The sequence below is a fragment of the Miscanthus floridulus genome, chromosome 8, assembly GCF_019320115.1.
Source record: "Miscanthus floridulus cultivar M001 chromosome 8, ASM1932011v1, whole genome shotgun sequence".
Classification (NCBI taxonomy): domain Eukaryota; kingdom Viridiplantae; phylum Streptophyta; class Magnoliopsida; order Poales; family Poaceae; genus Miscanthus; species Miscanthus floridulus.
The window spans coordinates 145365751-145383336 of NC_089587.1; the positions used below are offsets into that span (position 1 = coordinate 145365751).

Below are 17586 nucleotides of genomic sequence, written 5' to 3' on the forward strand. Positions count from 1 at the left end.
CACATGCACACACTAAGCATTATGTCCGGCCTAGATGCACATAAGTAAAGTAGAGAGCCGATCATGGAGCGATATACCTTGATGTCTATGGCTTTCCCTTCTTCATTTAGATCAAGATGTCCATTGGTTGGCATGGGAGTTTTTATAGGCTTGGCATTAACCATGTCAAACTTTTTAAGCATATCATGGGTGTACTTGGTTTGGCTAATGAATATCCCTTCCTTCATTTGCTTGATTTGAAATCCAAGGAAGAACTTCAGCTCACCCATCATGGACATCTCAAATCTCTTAGTCATGATCCTACTAAACTCATCACAATACACATGGTTAGTACTACCAAATATTATGTCATCGACATATATTTGGCACACAAATATATCATTTCCAACTTTGTGAGTAAAGAGTGTAGGGTTGGCTTTGCCTATTTCAAAGCCTTGTTTGAGCAAGAATTCCTTAAGGCATTCATACCATGCTCTTGGTGCTTGCTTAAGCCCATAGAGCGCCTTTTGGAGTTTATAGACATGGTCAGGGAACTTGGGATCTTCAAATCTCGGTGGCTACTCCACATACACCAACTCTTGTATTGGGCCGTTGAGGAATGCACTCTTGACATCCATTTGGTACAACTTGAAGTCATGATGGGCAGCAAAGGCTAGAAGCATTCAGATTGCTTCAAGTCTTGCCACCGATGCATATGTTTCTTCAAAGTCCAAGCCCTCTACTTGAGTGAAGCCTTGGGCCACCAATCTTGCCTTGTTCCTAGTCACCATGCCATTTTCATCTTGCTTGTTGCGGAAGACCCACTTGGTACCAATGGCATTGGTGTTGGGCCTTTCCACCAATTTCCACACTTGATTTCTCTCAAAGTTGTTGAGCTCTTCTTGCATGGCCATGACCCAATCCGGATCTTCAAGTGCTTGTTCTACCTCGAGAGGTTCCAAAGAGGAAACAAACGAGTAATATTGACAAAAATTTGCTAAATGTGAATGAGTTGTTACCCCCTTTCGAATGCTCCCAAGAATGTTGTCAACGGGGTGATCCCGTTGTATAGTTTGACATAGCCTTAGATGCTCGGCACCTCCTTGTTCCTCTTCTAGACCTTTAGCCTCTTCTTGTTCAAAGATAGGCTCTAGGTTGAGTCCTTGAGGTGGTGGAGTAGGAGTTGAAGGAACTGCTGCTGAGGTAGATGGGGCGGCACTACCGCCCTACTGATGTTTAGTAGGTGAGTGCTGCCCTTATTGATGGAGTACGTCAGCAGAAATTTGTGCAGCAACAGCTTGGGGATCCTCATCATTAGTGGCTTGATCTTCTTGTGGCCTAATGTCGCCTATAGCCATTTGCTTGATTGCCTCACATGGTGGATCCTCCTTTCCTACAACACTTGAATCAACTTGCTCCACTTGAGAGCCATTAGATTCATCAAATGTCACATCTACCGTGACTTCAACTCTACCCATGGTTTTGTTGAAGACACGATAGGCATGCTCATTTGATCCATAGCCAAGAAGAATGTCTTCATCAACTTTAGGTGTGAATTTAGAGGTTTTGGGTCTTTTGTTAAGTATAAAACACTTGCACCCAAACACTCTAAAGTATGACACCTTTGGTTTGTTACCGGTTAAAAGCTCATATGAAGTCTTCTTGAGTTTCTTGTGTAAGTAGAGACGGTTGATGGCATGGCAAGTGGTGTTGATGGCGTCACTCCAAAAGAGGTCCGACGTCTTGTATTCATCTAGCATTGTCCTTGCCATATCAAGAAGTGTATGGTTCTTTCTCTCTACTACACCATTTTGTTGAGGGGTGTAAGGAGTTAAAAACTCATGCTTGATGCCCTCATCATCAAGAAACTCTTCAACTAGAGTGATCTTGAATTCGGTCCCATTGTCACTTCTTATCTTTTTTATAGGAAGACCGAACTCTCTTTGTGCCATTCTCACAAATATCTTGACTTTCTCTTGTACCTAGGACTTATCATAAACAAAGAACACCCAAGTGAAACAGGAATAATCATCAACAATAACTAGACCATATTTGTTACCCTCAATGCTTATGTAGGCGACCGGTCCAAAGAGATCCATGTGAATCAGCTCCAACAGTTGTGTGGTGGTCATGATGCTCTTTGGTGGGTGAGGTACACCTACTTGCTTTCCGGCTTGGTAAGCACTACAAATCATGTCTTTCTCAAATTGAATATTGGTTAGTCCAAGGATATGGTTGTCTTTTAGGAGTTTGGCCAAGTTCCTCATCCCAACATGAGCTAGTCGGCGATGCCATAGCCAACCCATGCTAGATTTTGCCACTAAACAGGTCTCAAGCTTAGCTTTCCCTTTGCTGAAATCAACTAGGTAAAGCTTGTTCTTGAGGTGACCCGTAAAGACAATAGAGGAATCCTCCCTCTTAGAGACTTCCACACCCTTATCCGTGAAGAGACAATTGTAGCCCATCTCACATAATTGAGAAACGGACAGCAGATTGTACTTCAAGGAATCAACATGTAAGACATTTGTAATTGAATGATCAAGTGTAATAGCTACTTTACCAAGTCCAATCACACCCCCTTTTGAATTGTCACCAAATATGATATTCTCATCTGAATTTGTAGTTGGGAGTATGATGAGAACATACTTCTTTCTCCAGTCATATGATTTGTACAGCCGCTGTTAAGCACCCAACTTGACCCACCGGAGGAGTATGCCTGCAACACAAGTTTAGTTCCTAGTTTTAGGTCCCCAAATATTCTTGGGGCCTTGCATGTTAGTCACAAGAACTTTAGGAACCCAAATGAAAGCATTATGATAAACATTTCTACCATTGCCAACAAACTTGGCAAACACCTCCCCCTTGCTGTTGTGCTGCAAAACAAAGTTAGAATCCAAACATTGTGGAGGTGTTTTTGCTTTTGGTTGGTAAGCATATCTATTTGGAGTGACCCAGATAGATTTCTTTGGTTTTTGGACAACCTGCTCTGGATGAGACACCTTCTTCTTGGGCTTGACATGAGCAGATGAGTAGGAGGTGGTCTTCCCTTTTCTATGGGGGGTGGCACTACCGCCCTTCACAGCGGCACTGCCGCCCATAGGCCATGGTGCTGCTCTAGGCTAACCTTGTGCGACCATCTGTGCAGACCTATCTATACCTTCCTGCCCTTTGCTCGCGAACTGAACACACTCATATCCATTGATTACCTTCCTCCCATTGGTTTTACCTCCATGAGTGTGCCCAAGCCCATCTTTGATGCGTGGATTTCTTCCATCTTTGTATTGTGGCCTCTTTGGTTTTTCACCTTTGCCACCAGCAGGTTTCTTGCCTTCCATGCACCTTTTTCCTAACATAGCATTGAGCCTAGCAATCTCCTTTTTCATAACCTCCAAGTTTGCAAGGTTAGTGGAATGAACATTTAAGTCAAGATTATGGCAATTTCCACATCCTTGGCTAATGGAGGGAATAGAAGTGTCATTTGTGTTGGAGAGAAGTGGGGTGCTCTCACATAGAAGGTTATATTGCTTCTCAAGTTTGTTGTGCTTTTCAACTAAGACACAATACTTGTCCTTGAGTGCAATATTTGCCTTCTTTATGAGAGCATGTTCTCTTTGTTCTTCGGCCAAGGCCTCGTTCAAAGAGTCCACCTCACTTCTCTCTAACTCAAGAGCTTCCTTGCAGCCAATATACATCTTTTCGGTTTCCTCAAGATAATCATCTCTATTGGCTAGCTCGGCTTTGACACTTTCTAATTCCTTCATTAGATTCATGATAAAGAGCTTGGTCTTAGAATCTAACTTTTTAGTCAATTTAGCATATTTCTCAACGTCACTAGAATCACTAAGTTCACTACTAGAGATGTCACTAGGAGGTGGAGGAGATTTGGCTCTTCGTTTTACCTTCTCACCCTTTGCCATAAGACAAACGTGAGTGGAGTGGCGGTCATCATCATCGGACATGTTGTTGAAGAGCCTTGATGTAGAGGATGGCTTTTGAATAGCCACGGCTGCAACTTTCACATCCTCTTCACTTGACTCCTTAGTTGAGTCCCACTCATGCCCAATGTGTGCCTCTCCCATTTGTTTGTATCTCTTTTTATGTTCATGCTTGCCTTCATTGTTGTCACTCTTGTATTTGTTTTCTTTCTTGTCATAGGGACACTTAGCAATGAAGTGCTCCGTGCTGCCACAATTATAGCAAGTCCTCTTCTTCTTGTTGGGGAACCTTCTTTGCACTATTTTATACTCATTTTTTTCAACCCCTTGTGATAGCTCTTCATGAACAAAGCCATGTCATCAATCTTCATATAATCAGCCCCATCATCTTCATCTTACTTGAGGATGAACTTGGATCATCATTTTGTGGAGTTGACTTGATTTCCTTGGGTTGACTTGTTGATGCTTGCTTGCTGCCCTTTGCCTTGTTGGAGATGCCTTGATTGCTTGATTTATTGGCCTTGAGAGCTACTTCTTTTATTTTCATGCCTTCTAGCTTGGTTTGCAACTCACCAAGTCTTCTTCTCTCATTAGCTTCTTCTCTTTGCATGTCAAATGTCAATAATCTTCCAAGCACATCATTAGGTGTGAAGTACTTAAACTTCTTCTTATCCCTAATCAAGGTGACTACGGTCTCATTTCTTGGTGAGTAGGCTTCCAACATAACCTTCACCACTTTGTGATCATCAAGCTCATCACATCCATAGCCTCTAATCTTGCCCACCAAGGTCATCAATCTATCAAACATCTCTTGTGGCCCCTCTCCATCTACAATCATGAACCTATTGAGCTTGGCCATCAACAAATCAATCTTTGCCTTCCTTACTTTATCAACACCTTCATGTGCTAGATGTAAAGTGTCCTCAAATCTATTTTGCAACATTGACATTCATCACTCAGTTGTACTCATTTCCATCCAAGGCACTAAGAAGAATACTTGTGGCTTGGCCATTGAGATGGACAGTAGCTAGTTCTTCATTTGTTGGTGCTTCGGGATCTTCTGGTGGCTGCAATCCATTCACCACAATCTCCCAAAGACCGGGGTGAAGACCTACAAGATAGGCACTCATCAAGTGCTTTCACTTGGCAAAATTTGTCCCATCAAAATGAGGCAACTTGCCCACGGGCACATTGACAAAAGACCTTTTGTTATGGTTAGACAAATAAGAATAATTAAAGGATACAGTGGCATATTTGTTCTTGTTGTTGTTGCTGTCCTTGTCCTTGCTATCCTTCTTTTTGTCCTTGCTCTTCACCTCCTTGCTATCTTTTGAAGTATGGTATGACACATCATCATCTCCATCGTTCGAGCTACTAGAGAGCTCACTAGATGATGCATCATACTCATTCTTCTCTTGCTCTTGAGCTCTTGCTGCCCTTCTCTTAGCTCTTGCCTCTCTTGTGATTCTTCTAGCTTCTTTTCTCTTCTTCTTGTCTTTGAGCCGCTGCTCTTCCTTCTTCTTTTCTCTAGCTTCTCTTGTTGCGATCTTTGTAGCTTTTCTTTCTTTTCTTGCCTTTCTTCTTTTGGCATCGGTGGTCTTGGGTTCTTTGATGGTGGCATCACTTGCTATGGACATGGACAGCTCGCTGTTGCTGCCAACATCCTCGACGTGCACACCACTTGCATCCGCAACACGAACAGTCTTCAAACCTTCTCCTTCTTCTATACTTCACGTGGTGAAGCGTATATGAAGCAACCTTGCTCTGATACCACTTGTAGGATCTACAGGAAGATAAAGAAGGCCTAGAGGAGGGGTGAATAGGCCTATAAAAATTCAACTCAAAACTCTATTAGAACAGAGGGCGGCACTACCGGCCTTACAGGGTGGCACTACCGCTCTACGAAAAATAATCTAATATAGTTGAGATTTAACAGAGATGAACCTAATCCCACTAGCTGCTTAATCCTGCAATATAACTTCAAGATCCAATTCAAAGACTGGATACCACAAAAACTTCTCACAAATGTGAATCAAGCAACTAAACCCTAACAACAGCTAGCAATAAGATAAACAGCATATATAGTAAAGATGAAGCATGCAAGACACAAGATTTATCCCATGATTCAGCTCACCACTAAGGTTTGCCTAAGTCCACGTTGTTGAGGAAGCCACAAAAGGCTTGAGCTTGCCACAAAGGTTTGCCTTACCCTCGTTCTCAAATCAAGAGAGTGAACTCTTGAAGTGAGGGGTGATTTCTTAGCTTTCGAATGAGGTTACAAACCTCCTAAGGCCGCCACACAAGTTGACAAGAACAAGGGTGACGCCTAGCTAGCTAGGAGCAAGCTCCAAGAGTAACAAACCCTAGAATCGCCGGCCAAACATGAACCAAATGCTCTTAGACTTTGGAAATCAGTGGATCTTCTCTCCAATCGAGTTTTGCTGCCTTTTCTCTCAAGTTTTGATGGTTGGAATCAAGGATTAGCTTGAGGGATGGAGGAGCAACAATGGAGGAGAGAGGTGAGCTTTGGTTCTGTCTGGTTTCGAGTAGAATGATTTAGTGGAGAAGATGACCATTGTGGGCCGGGCCTGAAGGGTATAAATACCCCCCGAGCCCAACGGTCACTTAAGGGCGGCACTGCCGCTCTTAACAGGGCGACACTGCCGCCCTAGCCAAAATAGATAATATGATATCAAATTTGGCTGGCTATTTTGACTAGGTGGGAGGATGTAAATCTGTGAATTTGAGCATCTGATTCAACAGTTGACCAACTGTCCTAAAATCCCTCTTAATAGTACGGCTTTCCCTAAACTCAAATTCAAAACATAAAAGAATTTAAACCTCCTTTGAGCTAGGTCTAGCCACCTTTTGTAATTAGGACACTTGTAGCCTATTCATCATCCTCATTCTTCGATTCCCTGCTTATCATCTCGATAAATCTCATTAGTCCTCTAATTTGGTGGTCATCAATACCAAAACCCACAATAGGGCTTGATTGCACTTACACTCCTCCCTGATGGTCAAAGCTCTTTGAAGGCGACAATTATCATGGCATGTTCGCATCACTCAACCTTGCACTCGTAGGCACGCTGGAAGGAGGTGCCGATGGTGATGACCCCACGTGGACCCGGCATCTTCAACTTTAGATAGGTGTAGTTGGGGACGTCCATGAACTTTACGTAGCATGGACGTCCTAGGATAGCATGGTAGGTTCCGTGGAACAGACCACCTCGAAGGTAAGGGTCTCCATTCTATAATTAGTTAGATCCCCAAAGGTCACGGGGCAGATCGATCTGCCTAAGTGGTACAACCTACTTTCCTAGCATGATGCCATGGGAAGCCACCCCAGTCGGCTGGATGTGCGCTCGATCGATGCCCATGGCATCGAGCGTTTCAGCGTACATGATGTTGAGGCCGCTGCCTCCATCCATCAGCACTTTGGTGAGCCACTTCGTGCTAATGATTGGGTAGACCATGAGCGGATATCTTCCCGGCTATGGGACGCTTTCTGGGTGGTCAGTCTGATCAAAGGTTTTGGCGGGCTCCGACCATTTGAGGAAGGTAGGCGTGGTCGGCTTGGCCATATAGACCACGCGATGAGCAAGCTTCTGGTGGCGCTTGGAGTCATAGGATGCCGACCCTCCGAAGATCATGAGGTAGCCATCCAGTGCTAGAAATCCGTCATCCTTCCCCTCATCATCATCTGTGGTTGGCTTGGGCTCCTTCCTATGCTCCCCCTTGTTGGAGCCTCCGGACAAGAACCGCTTCATGAGAACGCAATCCTTGTATAGGTGCTTGATAGGGAAAGCATGGTTTGGGCATGGCCCTTCGAGCAGCTTCTCGAAGTGGTCTGAGGTACCCTCAGCGGGCTTCCGACCCCCTTTGCAGTCAGTGGTGGCCACGAGCGAGCCCTCGCGCTGCTGCTTGTTCTTCTTTTTGTTGGGACGGTTGGAGGCGCCTTCATAGGGGTCCTTGTCCCACTTTGCCTTGCCTTTGAGGTGGTCAAAAATTGCCCCAATCGCCTCCTCGCCTAAGGCGTGGCTAGTGGCGATGTCAAGGAGCTCCTTGGTGGTTCGTGGGCCCTTACGTCCCAGCTTGTGAACTAGGGACTCATAGGTGGTCCTAGACAGGAAAGCTCCTATGACGTCAGTGTCGATGATGTTGGGTAGCTCGTTGCACTACCGGGAGAAGCGCCGGATGTACCCACGAAGAGTTCCCTCGGACTTCTATCGACAGTTTTTGGGATCCCATGGGTTCTCAAGACACGCGTATGTGCCCTCGAAGTTTCCCACGAAGACCTCTTTTAGGTCCACCCAACTTTGGATTCGGTTAGGCAGAAGGTGTTCCAACCACGTTCGTGCCGAATCAGCCAGGAACAATGGAAGGTTGTGGATAATGAAATCATCATTATCCACTCCACTGGCTTGGCAAGCAAGCTGATAATTCTTGAGCCACAGTTCAGGGTTTGTTTCCCTAGAGTATTTCAAGATGTTGGTCGGCAGTCCATACTGCGGTGGGAAGGCGGCATTGAGGATGTGTCGACAAAGGCCTGAGGTCCCGGCAAGTTGGGGCTCGGGCTTCGGTCTTCGCCATTGTCATAGCGTCCACCACGATGAGGGTGGTAGCCACGGCTAGCCTCCTCCCTCGCATCGCCGTGGGTACGCCTACAGGCGTCGAGGGTGTCGCGCGCGTCACGGTAGAGGCCGAGATGTTCATGCACTGGGACCACGGCGCGTGGCCTGCCGCCTTGCTATGTCTGGTGGACTGACACGTCCCTGTTGGGTTCCTCTAACTACGCGCTGGCAGGCGTTGAGCTCGCGTCATCAAGACAACGAGCTCTTGGCCTGTTGCGCCGCCGCACGCTTGAGTAGTGTGCGAATCTTGCGATGGGCCGGCGATCCTCGGGTGTCGCGGGCCCCGGAAGCCCCTAGAGCAAGGCCACCACAACAACAATGTTCTGGCTTGCCCGGGTGAAGTGTGGGAGGGCTTCGTCGTCCTTGATGATCCTCCGGTTCACGTCGCGGGCCATAGCACGTGTGCGCCCACCGTCTCCGTGGCGCTTGATCTCTCGTTCGAGCTCCGTGTGTTCCTACTTGAGCTGGAGTCATACTTTCTCGAGCTCTTGGTGCCGTGCCTTTAGCTGCTCTACCCACAGGTGAGGTGGGGCCACTGCATCCCCCTCGACCTTGTTGTCGAAGCCATTCATTGGGGTAGCCTCTCCCTCGTGGATGCTTTTGACATACCCCTCGGGGGTACCTGCCATGAAACATTCATGAGAGGGGTGATGGCTCCCCCTGCTGGAGTCAAAGTTGGAGGGCGACTCCGATTCTCCTGCGAGGAGGTCGTGGAAAGATTCCACGACATATTCAGTCATCCCCACGCGAACTCATCGTTCATGGGGGATGGGGGCATGCATTGCGCTACAAGGTGGCTAACGGTCTCGGCGGTGTTGCGCAGACCAAATGGGAGCGCTGTCGGGGCGCTCCGGATGAGGTGTTCTGGGAAAAGCGGTTGTCCTCCGGCAAGCTGCGTCATGACATTGGCGAACAAGAAGGTGAGGCAGCCTAGGTCCTCCCGGGACGGTCGGGGTCCTGGGAAGGCTCCGAGCTGGCGTTCTAGCCTCCCATAATCAAAGCCGAGGAGCTGGTCGCTCCCGAGGGCGCGTGCCTCTAGTGTGTGTAGCCGCAGCTCCTCAAGCGCCTCGGCAATCACATCGAGGCCAGCCGAGTGGAGAGGTAGGACGGCGACGGGAGCCTACACCAACTCTCCCCCGTCGTGATGACGAAGTCTAGGTTCACGAAGCACACATGCGCGCCCGGGACCCAGCTGACACTGTGACTAGCCATCCGAGGCTGATGTGGACATCAAGACGCGTAAAAAGCCCCTACCTGGCGCGCCAACTGTCGGTGTTTCGAGTTACCAACTAGTAAATTTCTATTATTGCACGTCAGGCTCGGATGGTGTGCTTAGAGGACACGAGGTTTATACTGGTTCGGATAGAAAGTCCCTACGTCCAGTTCGTCGTTGTTGCTCGCGTTACTAGCATTGAAAGTTTGTAGTAGGGGTTACAAACGAGCGAGAGAGGGACAGGTCCCAAATCTCTGATGTGCGTGTGCTCCTAAAGCGTGTTAGGACGTGTGTTTTGATGTCTACAGCCGTGTAGAGTGGTGAACCGTCATCTCCTCTCCTGGGGCATCCTACTTCTCCTTTTATAGACGAAGGGGAAGAGCAGGTTATACAGAGAGAAAGAGGGAGAAGAGCCAAGGAGAGGAAGGCTTCTAGGACCGCCGAGTCTTTCTTCTCTTTTATGCGGGTCCCGTCGACACTGCAGATGGTGACAGGGATGGCTCCACGCCGGGCGCCTGTTCACCGCTGATGCCACGCCCCGACATTATCAGCGGGTCGTGACGTCCCATTCCGTCCCGGCAGGCGACGCGACGAACCAGCGTGCTGGTCAGCGGCCGTACAGGGAGTAGGCAACATAGTGACCATGCGTCCGTCACTGTTGGTGATGTGAGTTCCCTGGAGTGACATGTCGCGGGCACGGGTCATGTTGAGATGTGCCCGCTCCCTATACGATGCTAGAAGTTTGACCTTGGGTTGTACTTTTTGGCCCATGGTGGTTGGCGGCGGTACGGGCTTCCGTCAGGAGCCGCGCCTGAGGGGTCAGACAAGACAGAGCCCCCGACCTAGAGGCCGGGCGAGGCGGGACCCCCGACCCAGAGGTCAAGCGAGGATGGGGCCCCTGACCCAGAGGGCAGGCGAGGCGGAGCCTCTGACCCAGAGGTCTGGCGCACCTGGAGGCCAGTTGAAGCTATAGTCGCGCTCTTGACTGCTCGGATGAATCAATATTGATGACCATTAGTTCCTTCTCTTCGGATACCCTAGTATTAGTCCCGACAATACTTAGCTCTCATGGGTATTCGAAAAGAAGTTGCGTAACTGATGTCGATAGCTTTTTGATTTAACATTTTTACATGTCTCGGCCTGTAATAGAGCAAATCAAATCATATTTCCAGCAGGATAATTCAGGCTCCTTGAAGTCTCAAATATTACACTTCATCATATATGCACTCATTGTACTGGCGCCACAAATCTACACAACAGTCTTGCAAATGAACAAGAAATATACAGAAATTCATCGCCACAAGTAGATGCCAGTACATGACCCATTATTTTATTTTTGATATTTGTTCATTTGAAGGGGAAATAATTGATACTGAATTTTGTATATATTAGGGCCCGCGACAGTAAGGTAAGTTGGCAACAATCGAAATATACCAAAAAACAAAAAGATGCCCACAATTTGCACCCAGTGGTTCCAGTCCGTACCCCCAAAGCAGTACCTGGAGCAGCATCCATTGGACTCCACTGAGCAGACCAGAGCATTATGATCAATTAATCCCTACAAGCTCTATAGTCTGTGCACATCCAAAGATTTCCCGGAGAATCCTTACCATATACCAATAAGCAAAGCAAAGCTTCCTAAGCTTGGACATGCCAGGACTCAGGTCCACTTGTCAACCTCTGTTCATAAAGGCCTCATAATAATCTTTGTTCATCTGTACTGATACAAGGACTAGAGAGTCAATGACATTCACCAATCACCGACAGTCCAACACCAGCTCGTAGACTACACTGACAACTTTGCATTGTCAGAAAGCCGCTTTGCATCATAAAGTAGTGTCAGTACTCAACACTAGTACCACTACAGCAAGTTGCTTTCGCATCATTCCACTACGCAGCTGCATAACTGAAACAGCAGAAGCAAAATGCCAGTCCAATTAGAATACACAAGGTGAACTACAGCCTACGAAGCTTTGTGGTTAACACTTGGTTCATTACGCATCTAATATATAGGGGAACTTGAACCCACATACATGTTCCTTTACCACCAAAATAGAGCATCCCTATTTCATCAGCACATAACCTAGATCATGTCCGACCAGCCAAACTATCATTCAAGGTACCACCAAAATAGAGCATCCCAATTTCATCAGCACATAACCTAGATCATGTCCGACCAGCCAAACTATCATTCAAGGAGCTCCGAGTAGTTTTAGACGCCACTGTTATTCTCCTTGTTCGCGGTGTTAGCATTGTCGCTGTCGCTAACATTGTTAGTGGAACCGTAGTGAGTGTGCTTCTTGGATGAACCCTTGCACTGCCCAACTGGGTATTTGCGGGAATTGATCTCCATCTTGCGCAGGGCAGCCTTGCCGAGGTCGACGCCACACATGTCCGACAGCCGCACCAGATAGAGGAGCACATCGGCGAGTTCCTCACCCAAGTGCTCCTTCTCGGCATCGTCCCAGCCTGGCAGCCCCTTGGGCACCTCCCCTTTCCATTGGAATATCTCAGACAGCTCCCCCACCTCCCCTACCTGCACAACACCAAGCACAAACATGCACGATAAGGGACATGAAAATCCATGGAAAGGTTTGGCTGGGAGCCATTAGATTATACTAGACCCAGGAGCTAGTTAGTAGCTTACACATTGCCCATTATGGGCATCTCCTAGCTGGGCAACACTTGGAAAGAAAGGGTGTTGTATATAACTTTTTGTTAGTCCCCACCACAACAAAAGAGTACAGAAGTAGCAGAAACCAATTGGCATCTGGTGCAGCGAGTGGGATCCTGCTTAAGTCCAGCTCATTGAAACTTTTGATTTGGATAATCTAATAGTCAAAAGACAACAGAAAGAGAACGATTGCAACAGGATGTGTATTGGCATCTTCTCTCAGAATCCGCAGGACGGCAGTATTGAAGTCTGCTTTTACTGTTGCAGTCTCTGGGGTCTGGGTGGTGGATGCGTTATGGCGTTTCTAGGTTAATATAAGTGAAGAAACACCTGTTCTACTCCCTTTGTCCCAAAATAGTTGAGACCAGATTCATAGCTAAAGTGTCAACTATTTTGGGACGGAAGGAGTATGTATTGTTCAGGTTTATTTCATATTCTCCAAAGAAACTAAAAACCGAGTGCTAACTAGTGTAGGTCATTTCCCTTACGTAAGTTGCTAAACTACTAGTGGAAAGGTTTAGAGAAAATCCTGCACATGCTCCATAACAAAAAGTTGAAAAAACTAAAGTTTATAAATTTTAATTTTATTTTTCCTGTGATTATACTGTAAATTTTCACAAAAAAAAAAGAAAAACAATCTCTCCTACCTAACCTATTGCTTTGGGTGGATTGCTTAGACACTCATGCACACATATTTCAACAATGTAGATTAGATAAGAGAATGTAGCTTTTTTTTTCTTCAAATCATAGTATACCATAAAACATTTAGGTCAACCAACAAACAACTTCAGAAGGTATTAGACACCAAATGGATGAACTAAAATGTGATGAAAAATGAGGTGCATGGCTTAATAAATTGTAGTTAGTTTTACACTAATCAATTTTTCATACAATAAGAAACTTAGGTTTAAATTTATCACCCAAAGAATACAACATATTCATTCACCCTCACATATCCATGTACAACACAAATGAAACATGAGTAGCCATTAGACACAAAACATATATAATTAACTACTATAATTTTGGCACCTTAAACAATGTGAGCTGCAAATCCCATATCATAGAACCAAATTATTTGTTTAGACCTTAACATTCACAATGCTTGAAACATTCTGGACCATTGGTCCATACTGTACATGCCAGCATTGAATGCGAAGCAATGTAGCACTAGCACCTCCCTCTCCCCCAACTCCACAAAAAGGGACTGCAGCTCACTGTTCGGTCCGTGCAGATGGGCATTGTACTGTAGCCAACCCTGTACATGGTCCGTGTTTCCCGGGTTCTGGTTAATTTCCGACCCAACCCGCGTGTGTAGCGTATGTAACGGGCTGGGTTGGTTTCCGAAGGTTTCCATGCTGTCACGATGAATCGCTGGTTTGGGTTGGTTTGCGGTTTCACCGGGTTCCACACGGAGGGCGACATCACGACTGGCGGCTGGCGGCGCACTAGCATCCACATCACCGCGCTGAACGGCATCGTGAACGTGTGCCTGCAGCCACAACTCCATCCTCACTCTCGCCACCATCCTGTGCCTGGCATGGCGGCCCTCCTCCGACGGGTCCGGGCTCGCCGACGGCACCGACCGCACGGGCAACCGCGGCGCCGATGAGACCACGTTGAGTCCGACCTTGTGTCCTTCCACATGCTCGCCTTCGTGTACTTCCTCTTCTACAGCTCTGTAGGCCTCCAGCAATGCGTTCGCACCTACCCTCGTCGCCCCATGGCCGTGGCAGCATCCTTGTGTCCTCCTCCTACGTGGGCACAGGCATCGTCGTCCGAACGGCGCCGATCAATCACGCCGCGCTCCGTGTGGGGGTCCTCGCATCCGCCATGGATCCGTCATCCGTCCGTTGCGGCTGCAGGTTCGTGATAATGGTCTTGCCACCTGAGGGAGCAGAGCAATGACCCTGCAAGCACTTGTGCCACTACGACGAGCTTCCCGTTCAGCGTGGCGTGCTTGCGCTGCTTCCAACACAGGCAGCCGACGTCAGGGCCGGCTGAGCCGGGCAGCCAGCCATGCGTTCTTGGGTCTTGGCCAAAGTGTGGGAGCTGCTGCACCTGTTCACTGTTGTTCAATTCGTTTGGGTTGCCATCGCGTGAGGCCTTTTCAGCTACAAGTACAGCGCCGACGATGGACGCAATGGGGCAAACGCGGGCAACGCAGCAGCAGAGAAGGACGCTGCCACCGGACCAGAACCAGACAAGGCAGATGTGAGGTACGGGTCGCACATGTTCAGGGACTCAATCACGTCGACGGTGATGACACGCTGGTGCTGGACAGCCCTCACGGCGGCGGCGGCGGCGGCAGCACGGCATGGTCGTGGTGCAGGTGAAGCTTGGCCAACTCGGGTGCGGCGCAGCGGGGCTGCCGCCTGGACCGCTGTCCGGCCGCTCGTCATCATCCCCACCGCCATGCTCATCTACATCGGCATCGCCGAGAAGACGACGGGTTGCACGGGTTCCTTGGGTTCTACCCGTGACCCGTAAGAACTGCTTTGCCATGATGCCGGTTTTGATGGAAATCAACCCAGCCCGTGTACAATATAGGCCCCGTTCGGCTTACTCCATATTCGGCTTGTTCGGCTTCTTTTTCAGCCGGAACAGTGTTTTCCTCTCACAACAATTCAGCCATAACAGTGTTTTTCAGCCAGTTTCAGCCAAAATTCTGCCAGCCGAACGGGCCTATAGTTGGTCCGGCCCTGGATGGATTGGGTACGGGTCGGTTCCCGGGTTTAGCAAACCGATGAACAGGGCTACAGTAGTAGCATTTGATTTGACCACCCATGTTTTCATCGAATAACGAATGTCATCATCTTATAATACTAGTACCATCTTGGAACCAAGAGATGGATTCCTGAGTGCCTTTCCCTTTCTACTACCCTGTTTCTCCCCTGCGTTCCCCGCGAGCGAAACCACACGCATCGTGTGAGATTTTGACCAAGCCAACACAGGCAACAGGACAGCAGCGCAGATTCTGGGCATTAGCCTCGCAATGTGGTACTGGAAGAAAGAGAACAAAAAGTGACGGGCCTGACAACTACGGGGTCCGGGGGACGGAGACGGACGGACTCAAGGACGACAAGGCTTTTCTGCAGCTAATCATTCTCTTTTCTCTGGGCAAGAAGCCAAGAACTGGACCGCCTACACCCACCCATATAACGAAGAACCCTCGCGAAACCCCAAATTAATCTAAGTAGCCAAATGAACTTGAGCAAGATTCTACAAAATTGGAGATAGAGATATCGCAAGAGAAGAGAAGTGGAGCAGACGGACCAGGGCGAGAAGGAGGTTCCTGGGGGAGTGGAACTGCTCCCAGTCCCGCTCCGTCGCGAAGTCCGCCATCCGCTTCCGCAGCGTCTCCAGGCTCACCGCCGCCGCCGTCCTCACCTCGCCATCGCGAACACCGCCGCTAGCGCCGCCCTTCTCCAACCCCTCCATGCTCACCTCCTCCTCCGCAACGTTCATCTCCGCCCTACCTAGCCTTGCGATTCAATTTTGTTTTCTAATTCCTCTCCCCCTAGTTTATGGAGGTCAATACGGCGAGGAAGAGAGAGATGGGAGTAGGAGGCTATAAATAGGGCGAGGGTGGGAACAGTCATCACTGGGGCTGGGGCCAGCACAGTAAAGCTTTCTTTATTTGGCAACGCGAGGGCTTCACATCTGGGCCGGCCCGCCCGCGACGGAACGGAGAATGGAGATCATGGGCCGCCGCAGTCCACCGTCCGCGCTCTATCCTTTTCTGCTGTGAAAACACTGTTCGTCATGAGAGAAAAAGAATATTCTCGTAAGAAAATACTATTCGGTTCAAAAAAAATTTAACTAGCAAATATGCTGGTGCGTTGCAACATGATAAAAAAAACTATCAAATGTTAATGAGAAACAACGACGGGAATGATACATGTCTTTTTTTATGTTTTATCCTTTCTACAAATTTAAATTCTATAATTTATTTTATGATAGCCATGACATCCATAATGTAAGTTAATATTGTCAATAACGTGACAATTTCCTATTAAGCTTGTATTTTGTGTTAAAATACAACTTCAATAGATTATCAGGTTGCAAAGCATAGAAAATTTAGATGTCAATATATCGTAACTTTATTTTCCATACTATCCATGTGTCGCTAAAGTTTAAAAAAACAAGCCCTTTAAAACTTTATTTGAGGACTCATAAAAATATGTAATTCTAATCTACGAGTAAAGTGGGCAATGAATTACTTACGGACGTGTCAAGAATTATTCTATCCACTGAGGATAAAAAAGACCTTTTTTGATTTTCCATATCCCCCTGTTGGAGACTGCATATATACATTTATTTACATTGCGGTTTAATTAGTCGAACCATCGACTATTCTAGATTTAGTAAGAACAATTTTTATTTATTTATGATCAAAACATCATCAAATTTGTGGTGTAAATCTTTGTTTTCTAAACAAAGGTCTAATCTATGATTAAAGTGTGCAAGGAATTACTTACATACGTGTCAAGAATTGGTCTATGCCGAGGATTATGAAAAGTGACCTCTTTTGATTTTCCATATGCTAGGACTATAAATTTATTTTTACTGTTGTTTAATTAATCGAACCATCAACTAATCTAGATTCTAGTAAGAATAAGTTTTTATTTCTAATCAAAACTTGTAAATCTTTAGCAACACATGGATAGTTCAAAGATTTATAATTTGTTTCCAATCAAAACATCGTCATCAATTCGGTGGTGTAAATCTTTTTTTTTAAAACAATGGTTTAAAAATCTATAATACTATATTTATTATTTATTTTTGAAGTCGCATAATAAATAAAAAAAGAAACGAAAAAATCAAGCGCAATAAAAAGACATGTAAACAAAGCGCGACAAGCAACACGGAAACAAATTGGAAATCAGAAACATAGAATAAAAAACGAAAATAAACAATTCTAGAAGTCTGTAACATCAACCAAGCCCTTGTTTAGTTACCCAAAATTCAAATTTTGACACTATGTAAAAAGAAGATTCCCCGTCACATCAAACTTGCGGTACATGTATGGAGTACTAAATGTTGACGAAATCAAAAACTAATTGCACAGTTTGATTGTACTTTGCGAGACGAACGTTTTGAGTCTAATTAGTCAACGATTAAACAACTATTACAAAATGCAAACGAAAT

The 17586-nt window shown here is 46.7% G+C and overlaps 1 protein-coding gene across 1 annotated transcript; it reads right to left on the reverse strand.

Annotated features, from left to right (window-relative positions):
* Positions 1-11102: 11102 nt before the first annotated feature.
* On the reverse strand, positions 11103-15993 carry LOC136473622 (uncharacterized). Its single transcript, XM_066471273.1, has 2 exons — positions 15712-15993; positions 11103-12297 (listed from the first exon to the last, which is right to left on the reverse strand). The coding sequence occupies exons 1-2, from the start codon at positions 15901-15903 to the stop codon at positions 11974-11976; spliced, it is 516 nt and encodes a 171-aa protein (XP_066327370.1). The 5' UTR covers positions 15904-15993; the 3' UTR covers positions 11103-11973.
* Between the last annotated feature and the right edge of the window lie 1593 nt (positions 15994-17586).